General features: G+C 38.9%; 1 protein-coding gene across 1 annotated transcript; it reads right to left on the bottom strand.

Moving 5' to 3' along the window:
* Positions 1–9357: 9357 nt before the first annotated feature.
* fibina (fin bud initiation factor a) lies at positions 9358–14846 on the bottom strand. Its single transcript, XM_007228222.4, has one exon. The coding sequence runs from the start codon at positions 14472–14474 to the stop codon at positions 13836–13838; it is 639 nt and encodes a 212-aa protein (XP_007228284.3). The 5' UTR covers positions 14475–14846; the 3' UTR covers positions 9358–13835.
* Positions 14847–15131: the final 285 nt, after the last annotated feature.

Here is a 15131-nt window from a genome sequence, read left to right as displayed (position 1 = left end):
ACTCCTCGCCCACACTAAAAACTGATTGGCTGTCTCACAGACTCTTTGCAGAGAACGGCCAATCAGAACCCTCTCTGTTTTCTCCTTTTCCTTCCCACACGCGATTAGAGAAAAAAAGTCTGTCGCATGTGTGCGCGTTTGGGGCACTCGTTCTGAATTCCGGGAGATTATATGTGACTCGTGGGCATCAGGGAGCCACTACCGAAATGCGGGAGACTCCCGCAGCTTCAGGGAGGCTTGGTTTGTCTGATTTAGTTAAGCTCTAATAGTATGTAATGACTCCAGGACATACCATATTTTTCACACTATATGGGGCACCTAAAATCCTTGAATTTTCCCAATAATTATCAGTGTGCATTATAATCCAGTGTGCCTCATGTATGAATTTTTTCAGTCAGGTTGTAAGAAGCAGGAAAGCCACTCCACTAAAGGACAGCATTATACAAGAGTTTCAGTTTAGTTCTCCAGCACCGGGCTGGAGTATTATTAGCGTTAGCCGCTAACCGCTATTTTCCTGTTCAGAGGTGAGTATTATCAGCCTGCTGCAAACCACAGCTAGAACTGCTGGAGCAGCATTAGCATTAACCGTGATAGCTCTTTTGTCGTTCAACCGCTAGCTAATATTGCCCTGGCTTACTGGAACACTCAGGGTTGCTTATTGTAGCGCTGCCGCAAACGGTTACCCACCAATGCTAAGGCTTCAGCTGGAAGAATCTAAGCTTACTATAAATAAACGGAAGCGCTTTACTCACCCAAATAAACAGTTTTCAGGAAAGAAATCTGTGTAGATTAACATCCAGTGCTCCTTTGACTTGTGTTCCAGTGCTCTGTTGAAGAAAGTATTTTTTATTACAGTTTAGTTTATTTAGTTTAGCTTTACTTAACTTATTTAGCCTCCCCCCACCATCACCCAGCGCTGAGACCTGCTGAATTAGACATTTCTGATAGTGTTTCTTAAAATGAGCCTCATAATTCGGTGCGCCTTATAACATATAAAAAAAAGTAATATTTCTTAGTTTGTGTGAACATGCTGCTTCTGTGTCTATTGTGTCTATTTTGCAGTGTGCAGTACCAAGATTGACCACCAGGAGAGCTCACTATAAAAGGATTGTAGTGAGACATTTAGGGCTTCTTCCTTTTATGACCTGGAAAAACATCCTGCTCAGGTCAACCTGGCACATCCACTTTGCTCTCTGCTTGTTTTTTAGTTTTGTTGCAGTGTATTATCTTTGAATAAGTGCCACTCTGTCTTTCCTCCTGTTTTGGTGGCAAGGAGTTTGTGTTTGTGTATCTTTTGATTTTAGTCTTAGTTAGCTGCTAATTGTGGTGGTTTTGTTATTTTGTTCTTTGCTCACCCCTGAAGCCACATTTCTTCATCTTTTTTTCAATAAAGTAAATCTGTTTTTTTTCTGGTTAATTTTACTTAGAGTCCAGTGATTCGCCTGGCAGAGGGTATGAAAAAGCCTACTCTTTTATTTTGTTACAAACTAAACCTAGACTGGGTCTAACATGGGAGAGCTCAATTGATTGTTCTTAACTGAAACAAAAATCTAATTACAATATTTAGTGTTTTAAAATGTGTATCTTTTTCAACCAAAAGTTAGCAATAAGAGGAAAGCATTAGTGTAACACTTGCAGGGTGCAAACAAATGAATCATGATGATTATATAAGTGTAGTTTTTAGGTCCTAGGATAATGACAAGCCCCCGAGAGTTCCTCACTGTTTGCCTCATGTTAAACATGTCTTGGTTGACTAATTTAATTTGGAGCAAGATAGAGACACTTTCTTATTGATGGTCTGTATGACAGAAGGTAAACATCTCTTCAAAAAGTAAAAATCTTTATCCTTTAAAAGGAGCAGACATATTAACATTATTATTCTGATTTTCTTTATTTTTTGTCGTATTTAGTTACTTCTACTTGTTTTGTTATTTTCACAGGTTAGACTTAAAGAACACCCTGTATGCAACAATGTTAAAATTCCACTGTACTAAAACTGGATGACCCTTAAGCACCACAAATGGAAAAGCCAAATGGTGCCTAGTGATGGATGAAACAGAGGTGAAGTAAAGCTCTTTTTAAAAACATAATTTGTCAGCACTTACTACTGAATCAGCTAAATTCTGGGAAAGCTCCAGTATCTTTGGCAGGTACATTTAAATAAACACCATAAAAATCACGGCCCACGTTAAAGCAATGAATATTTATCATATGGCTTAGTTCTGCTCCACATTTAGGCCTGTGTTGTTTTAAAAGCCTCAGCTTTGAACCTTTCTTGAAACAAAAGTGTGGCACTGTTGTATTCTTCTTAGCCATGGCGTTTTCATGTTAAAATATTTATACATATTTTAAAAAATGAGGTTGCTTTCATATGATGTTAAGATTTTACAATTAATAGATTAAGCTCAAAAGACAGACCATCAAAATAGAAAAGTAGAAAATAGAATAGTTTAATTAACCTAAAACTTTCCAGATACTGGTGATAACTGACATTCACAAATGTCATCCAACCAATCTGCAAAAAACAAAGAAACCTAAGAGTCAAAGAAAAAAAAGGTGAAAATAACATATAAATGGAAAACAAAGCTGGCAGGACCAAGCCCAAAAATTGAGCCAAAGGCTATGTTCATATGACAAAGCTGAAGTAACTCAAGTCATGCATGATTTTCGCATGTAATCCTGCATAGAAATCTTGATCTTGATTTGGACTTGACTACAAAAAGACTTGATCTTGACTTGGTCTCATTAACCGAAAGACTTGATCATGACTTGGACTCGTCAAGACAAGGCAAGTCAAGCCAAGTCAAGTCAAGAGGCTTTTATTGTCATTACATCTGAGTACAGGTATACAGTGTAATGAAATTACATATTTACTTGGACTCATCTACCAAAAACCTTGATCTTGACTTGGACTCACCTTACAAAAGCCTTAAGCATGACTTGGGACTTGACTACCAAAAGCCTTAGTCATCACTCAGACTTGAATACCAAAAGCCTTAGTGTTGTCTCAGTTATAACTCAGATTTCACTACTAAAAGCCTTAGTTTTGTCTCAGTTATAACTCATCCTTGAATACCAAAAGCCTTAGTGTTGTCTCAGCCTTGCATTCCAAATGCTTTAGTCTTCACTCAGACTCGACAACCAAAAGCCTTAGTATTTTTTCAGTCTTGACTACCATAAGCTTTTTAGTCTTGTCTCAGTCTTGACTATTAAAAGCCTTAGTATTGTCTCAGTTTTGATTACCAAAAGCCTAAATCCTGTCTCAGTCTTGGCCCTTGCAGTTTTGACTTTAGCTTTAAGATTCTCCCAGTAAAAGCTTCACTTTTTCTCATAAGCTTTGTGTGTCGCAATTGTCTGTCACAGCAGCAAAGCCACAAAGTCCAGTTATTACATTTCCATCAACATGATCTGTTTTCTTGAACACGGTGTGCTCCTTCTAACCAGAGGAAACCCTGTCTATATTTCACCTCCTGTTCATACCAACATAAAACTAACCATGAGCACTTAGCCTCCTCTGCATGACCCAGGCTTCTGCTCTTCTCATAAATCAGGAATATTTAGTAGACATATTCATCAGACATGTTCCAATTTGTTCAAACATGAGGAGAATCTCACTTACACGGCTAGATTTTCTCATTTCCTTCTGTCTGGGATTTGGACTCTCTTTCTTTCTGGCGTTGAGGCTCCAGAGCACAACTTTATTACAGGCATCCATTAAATCAGAGTAACTTTCACACACTAAACCTCCTACTGTTTCCCTGCTGCAAGCCCACGTACACCAGCATAATTCAAACGCTCGTTCAGGCCCCCCAACCCCCACACTCTCAATCTCTCCCTCTCTCTTTCTTTCTCTCTGTTTCTGACTCTCTCAGTTCATCTCGGATTTTTACTAAGAAATTAGTAATATAAAATAGTTGTAATAGTTAATATATTATTATACGTTCTTCAAATGGAAATTTGGAAGGATATTTAGGTTTATTAATCATAAAGTATTTAAAGTCTCAAAAAGTTTACAAGTTATTACATAGTTCATGTGCTTATTAAAGCTCTGATCAAATCTTTCTCTTTTTCTTTCCGTCTGTCTCTCTCTCAGTTCAACTATTACGATTTCAGAAGCAAACGTATTAGTTGAAATATTTAATGTTGAACAAATCTTTTATTGGATAAAATGTTTGGCGTAGGCCCCGTCATCGGACCCGATCTAGATACGTCTGGACTCTGCAGATCTTGTCGTACATGGAAGACAGGGAGGATTTAACCCCCTGGGCACCTGAATGGGACCAACCTGTAGGCGGTGGAGAAGTAAGTGGGGGAAAACGAGCCATCAGTGTCTGAAAGCAGCAAAGGTACTGAATAAGTGTTGGTTATTTTAAGGAAGAAGGTAGCAGCTGATTGGATAGGTAATTAAGTGACATAGCATTGGAGTCTATAGTAGAACTGGTGCTGCGCTTAGGTTTTTACATAGGAATGAGCAATATAAAAGAGTTGAAAATGGCAATTTATGCAATACAGAATATGTTTCCTATTATTACATATTTTAATGATAATATTATTTGTACTTTACTTCAGAAGTAGAAGTAAAGTGTCATGAATGACCCCCATCCTATATTGCTTTCTCTCTTTCTTTCTTTTTCCTCTCTCTCTCTCTCTCACACTCTCTCTGTCTGTGCCCCTCCCCCCACCCTCACCTTCATTAGAATTGTCATAATTCATAATTAAACTATTATAAAATCATCTGCACTGAATTTAACTTTACAGCTTTGTAACCGTGTTCCAGGCCTGTGCCGTGTGCTTGTGGTGTGAGAGCAGTGTGTGTGTGTGTGAGCTGGAGGTTTGTGGCAGGCTGGGTAGGGCCGGCTATGTTTGGACTGGGGTCCTGTGGGGGAGAAAGGCTCAGAGGCGAGGCAGTCCAGTGAAAGAGGAAATCACAATCAAGCTCTCTCTTCCTCTCTCTCTCTTTTTCCAGAGCAAAGGACACTCACTCACACATTAAACTCTTTGTCCAGCTCACTCTCCCTTCCTGTCATTAGTTTTCCCTCAAATTTAGCTTTCAGTACCCTCATTTTCTCATTTCTACACTCTTAAAGATAAAAGCTGCCAAAAAGTGTTCTTCAGAGTGATGCCACAGAAGAAACACGTTTGTTTTCCTTGCAGTGAATTATTAGTTTAATGTAGACCTTATTATAAAAAGTTTGAATTTAACCTTCTTGTACAGATATTCAGCTCTGGATATTAAGAGACCACTTCAGTTTCTGAATCAGTTTCTCTGATTTTGCTATTTATAGGCAGATGTTTGAGTAAAATGAACATTGTTGTTTAATTCAATAAACTACGGACAACATGTCTCCCACATTCCAAATACAGTAAAAATATCTTCATTTAAAGCATTTATTTTAAAGCTCAAATAATGCAAAGAAAACAAGTTTATATTCATAAAGTTTTAAGAGTTCAGAAATCAATATTTGGTGGAATAACCCTGGTTTTAAATCACAGTTTTCATGCATCTAGACATTTTATCTTCCACCGGTCTTACACATTGCTTTTGGATAACTTTATGCCATTCCTTCAAGCAGTTCAGCTTAGTTTGATTGCTTGTGATCATCCATTTTTCTCTTGATTATGGTAAAATCAAAGACTTATAATTTCATAAGTGGTCTCTTATTTTTCCAGAGCCGTATATTTTAAATGTACCAAATGGAGTTTTATAAGCGATGATGCACCTTAAAAGAACTTCAAAGTTAAAAAGATACACAAAACCTCGTAGTATTGGTTATATTAAGTTTATGTAAGCTATAGTATAAAATCTATTAATTTAAGGTTTTACATTGGAGGTCATTTTAACTTTTAACCTTTCAAACTCTGTGAATTCAGCAGTGATTCCTGTTTTTTTGTACTGATATAATTTAGGCATAACTCTTCCATGTATTTATGAAATAGTAATTCTTAAGGTCCTTTCTCATGGTGGAATCTTTACCCCCAATTTTTTTTTTGTTGTTGTTGTATTTTTCAAACTCCATAGCTCTTAGAAATTTACACTCTTTATGTTCTGTCGACTTTTGCTCTATTTATTTCCCTACTACACATGAGTGCTTATTAATGAGGGAAGCTATTATGTTAGTTAGCAGCTCTTAGTGGGTATAAACTCTGATGAATGTAGATCAGAGGTCTTTAACTCTGCTCCTGGAGAGCTACCTTTCAGCAGTCTAAAACCACTTCCTGAGTTTAGATTTGGGATGGAAGTGTAACCGACATCTTTGTCTACTCATTCACGCATTCTTAACCTAAAAAAAAACACGGAATTAGAACTACAAGCGAGTGAGGTTATTGCTTGGCGGACTTGCACATTCTCACTAAAGAGATCACAAAAACTTATAATATATAAAATAATACTGTGTTCCAGTGTTGATCAGAAGGATGTATATATCAGATGGTTAAATGGTTAACATTTACATTTAAGGTATTTAGCAGACACCCTTATCCAAAGCGACTTACAGCAGGGCTTCGATGTTACTTCAAATATCCAAAGCTAGTTTGTAGACTAGGATCAAGAGATACACAGAGCTTAAACATGTTTTGAACCCTGGGAACCTTTTTTTTTTTTTTTTTGATTAGTTTAGGAACTCTTTGAAAAGATGTGTCTTCAGTCGACGTTTGAAGACAGCAAGTGACTCTGCTGTTTTGACAACCAGTGGAAGTAGTAAATACAACATTTTAGGGAAAAGTAAATGGTCACAGTATACATAACATCATTAAAACTCATAAACTTGTGCAAAAGTGCAATCTGGAATCCTTAATGCTCCTTTATTTGTTCTGCACCTATAAATATTGGACTCTGAATGATTAGCTTGATGTTAACACATCATAACAATGCAGAAAACAGTACAAGACAGTTTTGCAGTCTAAAAAAAACTGTTTGTTCTTTTTTTTTTTTAACCTGAATGGTAATTATTTCGTATGTAAAAATCAGACTCAGTTCTTCAAAAGGTATCTTTTTGGTGAAATAAAAGCAAAATAAGCTTCTCTGTAAACACATGCATTAAAATATTTACAGGTACTTAAATAGTTTAAACAGTGTATTTCTTTGCCTTTGGCATTTAGTTTTTCCAAAAACTGCCAAAATCTTTTATCACAGGCTGATCTTTGTGCGCTGCCATGTTTTGGGAAGTGTGGTCCCAGCTGTTTTCCCAGCATGCACTTGGGCTTTATCCCTCTAGGCCCCATCACGCTGAGCGGCCAGGCTGTGGTCTGAGCTGGGACGGGGCTCAGTGGCACTCACATGCACAGGATGTTTCCTCTGCCACAATGTCACAAGACACAGCAGCTCAGAGACACGTCCGTGTGAACGTTTATAGTCATCAACACTGAGAGGAACAGAGAGGAGCGAGCCATCAGCATCCTGAAGAGAACTGAGAAACAGGAGAAGAGCTGGAAACTCTCATCACTGTTCCTGGTATTAACTGTACACTGCAGTGGGGTTTATACGAGATAGGAATACCCTGATTTATCCAAACACAATATTCTCCTGAATGATGCCCATTGTTTCCTGGACAGGAGTTTAATCGCTGTGGATTTCCCTCAGATCACAGATGTTTATTAGAGGGAGATTAGGATACTTGAGGAAACAGAGAGGGATAGATGGAGATTGAATGAGGGGAGAGAAGAGAGTGGGCTTAGCAGTTTGGCTTTAGATAGCTGTAGGCCTTTGTTGATACAGACAAACAAGTTCTGTGAATGATTGTGTGTGTGTGACTGTGTGTGTGTGTTTAGCAGGAGCAGGGGAGCCATGATGAGCACCGGCTGCTGTTTGTTTACAGAAGGGAGATTCCAGGAATGTGGACAGACTCTTTCTCTCACACACGAACACACACTTTATACACTTCCTTTTTCTCTATTTCTCTCCCTCTGTCTCTTTCTCTCTCACACACACACACACACACACCACAACCCCACCGCACACACAATCACACAGGAATCTCTCTCTCCTTAATAGCAGCAATCTGTGCTTTAAAGGAAACTGACCGCATGATGAAAACCATCCAAATGTGCAGATAGAGTGAAGAGAAGATAAAAGGTCCAAAGAACACTTGTAATAAATTATAATAAATGAATAATATAATTAATTCACATGTATACTATATACCAGGGGTCTGCAATAAAGTTTTGCCGTGGGCCAGATATTTTCCAAGCCATTATGTGGCGGGCCACAAAAAAAAAAAAAATTGGTCAAATTTTATTTGGAAAATGAAGTGTAATGGGGTGGAGTGCTACAGACATTTGCAGAACAGTTGAATTCAAAGCAGGTAAACCCAAGAAGAAAATAAAAATAAATAAACACACCGCTCTTCACGCGGGATCAAACCCGTGTCGTCAGGGTAGCGGTCCAATACACTTACTCACTACGCTGCCCTAGCTAGTGAATTGGGACACGGCCGGGAAAAAAAATGCATTTATAAGGAGATAGGGAGCCCAAAAATGGGCAGAAAAACAAGTCACGCCGAACGCGACAGAGAGACAGGGGAGGGCCGTAAACAAAAGCTCACAAGAGAAGCATTTTATTATTATTTTTTTTCATTATCATTCATTTAAACTATAATGCCGCCTATTGCCGAACCCCTGCTATATACTAACAATAACTAGTTTTGGGAATGAAAAGTATGTAGTGTAGATAAAGTGTTAAAGTTAAGAAAGCGAGAAGCTACTCAAGTCTTGAACAATGGCTGTGTCCCAAATGAAAGTCAGCTGCCTTGATGCCTTGTTGACAATGCTGTCTGATTAGTTCAAATGCAGCATTGCAATGAAGATTACTAAACGACGTTTGTGACAGAGTAATATGGCATGTCATTGCCAGAATACTAGGCCTCTCAGGATAACATTTTTTGTGGATTTTGTGATATAATTGTCATTTTAAGTTAAATTCCACTGACATAATAATAATAATAATAATAATAATAATAATAATAATAGCAAAACAAAGCAATTATTCCCTTTTAAGTAATTTTTATTAACCATAGATTGGGAAATATATACTTTTTTCTTCACCTACTGCAGTTCACACTGTGTGTATGTAGTCACAATTATTAGGGCTTAAATACAGTTAAAATACTACTATTGAGGTCATATCCATTTATTTTACGAAATGTCTATATGTAATCATCGTGACAGAATACTACAGAATACTGACATCCCCTGTCATCTGGATAAAAAAACCCATTGAAAACAAATATATAAAATAACACTAAATTTTACAGGTTGTTGCTTAAACCACTATGTTGCATTTTTTTCTCATGAGATAAGCCAGCGCTAAGCCGGAGGATCATAGAATCAATAAGACAGAAGAAAATACATCTAGACTAGTACTTTAGCAAGCAGCATTTTATACAACATTTGATTCGGACATCATTCAGCAACTCCCTACCTTCAACTACTAGCTAAGACACAGAGACAGTATTAGAAAAAAACATTTTGGACAATGCAGCATGCATGTATATGTAGCACCAACACTTCAGTGTTAGTACAACACAGGTTGGTCATTAATATTTTGTGTACTAACCTGTCAGATCCCACTATGAAGATTATCATTTAGTTTAAACCTACGGTAATACTCCTGGTGTGTATTATACGACTGGCACACAGCCTTAATTACCAAGTCTGAGCAGCTAATATGCCAACACACTTTGACTTAATCTGGCTGTTAAATTACAGACAGAATGATGAGGCCACACTGCATATCCTACTACAGAGCGTGTGAGTTTCCCACGTCTACCAAAATCAACACATCAGTTTGGCTTGGCCACTTCTCGCTCCCGTAGATTCAAATTTGAAAGGCATGCAAGAGGCACCTTTGATGCTGAAAGCAATGAACCCAAACATATTTCTTTTCTTTTTTTTTGTTTCCGCTGAACAACCCGAAACTGGATCCAGATGGACGTACTCAAGCCGCCTGCTGAATAGGAGCCAGATCTGCTAACATTAGGCAGTTAGCAAATTCACTCTCCTACTGCTTCCAAGCTTCCAGACTCAACCTCGGAGGATAGATTAACAGGAAAGGCTGCGTTCTTCCCCTGAGGGAATATGAGTAGGCATATGCACGTTATTATTATTGTGCTTAGTGGCTGAAATGATACTACAGCCTCAAACGCTCAAATGTTCCAGTGAACACTTAAAAGATAATTTAACTCTTTTTCTTCTACATTTCTGCATAATGTCGTAGTTGAGATGTAAAATGAAGTAATTCAGAGCTGTTTGATGTGAATTGCAGAGGAACTTGCCAATTTTTTAACATTGGTGGTGATTGAAAGCAGAAGTTGAATGATGTCTGCAGTAAGATAATAGCTAGCCATTTTGTCTATGACTAAGGGTGGGATGAGTCGTGAACATAATTAACATCAACGATAACAGAAATATTGCATATCAATCTTTATAATGTGTGTTGATCGTTGCAAAGTGCCACTGAAAATGGGATGCATCCCAAACTTCAAACCACCACACTGAATAGTGTAACAATATTACAAGTGAATTTATTAAGGTGGTAAATCAAGTATAGAAGTGTAAAGTTTGGCAGGCATGGAGAGTGAACTGCTCAACAACAGTTATACACCAGAACATGAAGCACACCCTGCTAAAACATCCAGCTAAATACCAACTGGTCATCCAGAAAAACATACTCTATGCTGGTCAAGAGCTAGTTAATGTGCTAACCTACCAGCATAAGCCCTATCCAGACAGGAATGTTTAGGGACGTCTGTTTAAAATATATTTTACACCCTTTACTCAGTGATAAAACTCTTGCATCAGGAGTGCAATTGAAAAAAACAGGAGGACAGGAGTTTTTTGGCTTTCTCGGTCACATGACATCACGTTTAGAAGCTCCTCCTTTTCCACTCGCTGTTGTGTTCACGTGGATCTCCGTGAAAACGCGTGCCCAAAGTGTAGTTACGGTGCCTGGCAGCGGACAAATAGTTATTTTGTTAAACGCAAGGTGATTAAAGTCAGAGATGTGCGTCCGGACAAGACCGGAGGACCACAGAGTTCCTTGAAAAACAGTAGGTAACTTAGACTGTAATTTTCTCAGAGGACCTCAGAAAAACGCATGCATGGTCGTTCCAGATGGGAATTAGATCTCAGAGGACCCCCATAAAAGAGAAAATTACTCCAGGACCTCCTGAGAAACGAATCCCCATGTTAAAAGTCATTTCTGGATCACTGTTGTTAGGATAATGTAACTTTGACCTATGTATTTTCTAACATTGTTGTTTTGCCATTTTATATTGCTCTGTTTACTTTACTGGTCATGTACGAGTGAGAAAATGTAACCTAAAAGGCTGTTGCTACAGACTGTAAATCATTGTTACGATAAAGTTTAACTCCACTTCAGGTAAATGGTTGCTGTTTATCACTGAGGTATTTTTGTTGCAGAATATTTTTTGCTGTCTTTGTTGTCACACATTCTGCCTCCACTAAATTTTCCATATTCCACCCCTCATGATGTCATCTATCTTTACGAATCAAAGACTGTTCTCCTGCTCCTGCTGATCACCTTTACCTGTTTTTTTTGCCTTATATATCTGTTTAAGCCTAGCTGTTGGCATTGTTTCTGCATGAGGTTTATAATTTAGGTCCTCTCATGTCTGTTTTGGAAGCTCTTGCATTGTTGTTCTTAATCCACATTGTTATATTTACAATTATCAGCTTATTAAACCATTTTACATCTGATCTCTTATCGTATCTTGTATATCTTATATCATTAGATTAATCAACTAATCATACAATAATTATTACAAACTATAATAGTGTTAAATCTGACAGTCGACCTTTAAAGGCATTAAAACTCTTCAGACGTCTGTTTCATATCACCACCACCACTGTAAACAATTTTGACATGGTTACTTTTATCTAGAATAAAGCATTCCACATTGTGAAACCACTGTAACAACTTTGCTCACATCTTAATCTCTGAAGTCCTCTTTAAGAGTCTGGTGAAATGGAACAGTGCATGTTATGTTTAATGATTAGGTACACAGGATAGGTTTAACAATCTCACAGGAGAGATGTCTGCTAGAGGAATCTCCTGAGGCTCTCGTGAGGTTGGAAAAGGGAAGAATGGGTCGTTTTCTTTACATACCAATGCATGGAGCGTGATTATTCCTCCACATGGCGGTTTGGAGAAGAGGAAAGAGACCTACTGTTCCCTGGCACAGGAAATGCCTTCTCTGAACCAACCTCCTGAACACTGCTCAGCTTCAGCTCCTCCTCTGACTCATAAATAAGCGATCTGGGAACCAAATCCTTACTAATCTTATTGGATTAAATAAATACACCATGGATATGAATTTGGAAATGGCAATCTTATTTTTTAAAGAGTACAGTTAAGTCATCTGGGACATAACAAATTAGACCAAATTAAAACATACAAAGATGCTGTAGTATAGGAATTCACAAACTTATTAAAAGTATTCAAAACTTTGTTCTACCTCAGTCAGAGACAAAAAATAACAATAATAATAATAATAAAAAGGACAGTAGCAACAGTTTACACTGACTGCAGGACCAGCCTTATGATGCCCTTAATGTAGTAGCTTCTGTACTCCATATATGATTTTCAAAAGAAACAAAAAGTAGCATTTTTCAAGTCCGTTATTAATGAAATGCCGGTGTTCGCAAAATGTGGGCAACTCTGGTCAACTTACATTTTGTTTAGTAAAAATAAGTTACACACTTCTACACATTTTGCTTCCTTACAAATGTATATAAAAAGCTTTCTCTGTTATGCATCATTATTTACCCCTACTATGATAAAGGACCATTAAAATTCTCCAAAATGACAAAAAAATTGAAACAGAACAAATTTCATATTTAGATTTGGCGGCTCTTGTAACTTGTTCTCACTCATTCATATAACCTTATATTTTAACAGAAGTGCCTGAACTTTTGCATATGACCTGCATACAACTGCATAGCTTTTTTACACAGTACTTGGTCCATCTGTGTCCAGGAGAAGTCTTCTAGAGCTGATCTTGGACAGTGTTTTGGTAGCTACTCACTACTTTGCTGAAAAATCCAGTTCAAGACCAGCTTTTGCTGGAGTTTGATGGTTAAGGTGGTAGAAAAGCTGGTAATCCACGTGAAAAAATACCCTTTACTGGTAAGATAGCTTGTCACGTAGCTTTTGACCAGCATAGTGTATGCTGCATTTAGAGATTTTGGGCTTGTTGGTGGTCATCCAGAGTGGTCTTGCTGGTCATGCTTGTGGACCAGCTAGGTGTTGCTGCCCTGGTAACAATTCCAGCTCAGGACCAGCTGATTATCCAGAGAAAATGTACTCTATGCTGGTAGTTTAGCTCCTTACTAGCTCTTGACAAGCATAGGGTATGTTTTCTTTGGACGGTCTTAAACTGGATATTTTAGCAGGGTGGTTATGCTGTTCATGCTGGTCAACCAGCTATTTCTGGTAGCTGTTTTTGGATGGTATAAGCTAATATTTGATGGTCAAGGTGGTTAAAAAGCTGATAATCCAGGTAAAACACACTTTTACTGGTAAGATAGATAGTTACACAGGTCTTGGCAGCTAAATGTATGCTCCATTTGATTTTGATCATGCTGATGATCATCAGGAGTGGTCTTGCTGGTCATACTTATGGACAAGTTAGGTCTTTTTAAGTCCAGACCAGCTAAACCATTAAACCAAATGAAAACATACCCAATATTAGTCTAAATCTAAGCTGGTCAACCAGCTGAACCAGCTTCAGTCAGTTTTCCACAGAAGACTCTTTATCCAGGTGTAAGGTCTCTCAGAGGTCTCAGCTGAAGGTCTGAGCTGGTGAAGACAGTGGTGGAGGTTAAAGGTTGAGGTACTCGTGTTTGAGGCGGCTCAGTCTCGTGCCGTGGCTGCGGACGATGAGCGAGATGAGCTCGTGCTTGTCCCTGAGACCGGTGGAGATGAGCTGGGTGTCCTGCAGGGTCTGTCTGACGCTGTTCACCGGGCTCACGAAGTTCTTGGTGAACTCCTGCTCCTCTCTGTGCTCGGCGTCCTCGCCCTGCTTGAACTTCACCTCCAGCTCCAGCAGAGACTTCTCCACGCCGGAGAACGCCTCCGAGATCTGGTCCAGCTCCTTCCGCAGGTACGTCCCGTACGTGTCCTCTCCGTCCAGGTCGTGGGAGATGGTCCTGCCCAGGCTCTCCAGCACGCGGGCCGAGTCCTCCACTTGCTGCTTCAGGAGGATGAAGTCGTGGCGGACCGCCGTGTCCCGGTCCTCCTCCTCGCCGCACGGTCTCCGGTCCAGCCACTTAAACAGCATCTGGCACTTCTCCGGGTCCTCCGTCTCCTCGTAGTCTCCGTCCGGCACGAAGAAGTGGTGGAAGGTCCCGTTGGAGATCTCCGCCTGGAGAGGACCGTCATACACCGCGGAGCACCGAGGAGGAGAACCCAGCAGCAGCAGCAGCAGAGCCAGGGGCAGCGACCACAACACAGCAGCCATGCTGACCAGAGAGAGAGAGAATCTACTACTACACTGGAGGAGCTAACTATGATCTCTCTCTCTCTCTCTCTCTCTCTCTCTCTCTCTCTCTCTCTCTCTCTCTCTGTGACTTACTCTCACACACACTCTCTCCCTGTCTGTCTCTCTCTCTCTCTCTGCTAGAGGGGATTAAGCCTTTTTACACCCACTCAACTCCCAAACTTCCCCTGTCCACACACACACACACACGTTTACTTAATTACACGTTCTCCCAAAATTTCTGTAAAACAGAGCTGTTTATCAGACCAAACAAGTGTACCTTATCTTACACTAAATACAAACTTAACTTTGGATACTGTATCATCCGGTATAGCTCATTTAAAACATCCATTTTTTATTTATTTTGTTTAGATAACAGATGTATGGAAGCCCATTTCCGCCACCTGAAGAAAAAAAACGTCCTCAACTAAGTCATAATTATGAGATAGAAAAGTCATAATTATGGGATAGTAAGTCATAATTATGAGATAGTAAGTCATATTTATGAGATAAAAAGTCATCTCATAATTATGACTTTCTATCTCATAATTATGACTTTCTATCTCATAATTATGACTTAGTATCTCATAATTATGACTTTTTATCTCATAAATATGACTTACTATCTCATAATTATGA

This window comes from Astyanax mexicanus, chromosome 2 (genome assembly GCF_023375975.1).
Source record: "Astyanax mexicanus isolate ESR-SI-001 chromosome 2, AstMex3_surface, whole genome shotgun sequence".
NCBI classification, from domain to species: Eukaryota; Metazoa; Chordata; class Actinopteri; order Characiformes; family Acestrorhamphidae; genus Astyanax; species Astyanax mexicanus.
Note: the sequence above shows the minus strand (reverse complement) of the source record. Positions and strands in the feature narration are given on the sequence as shown.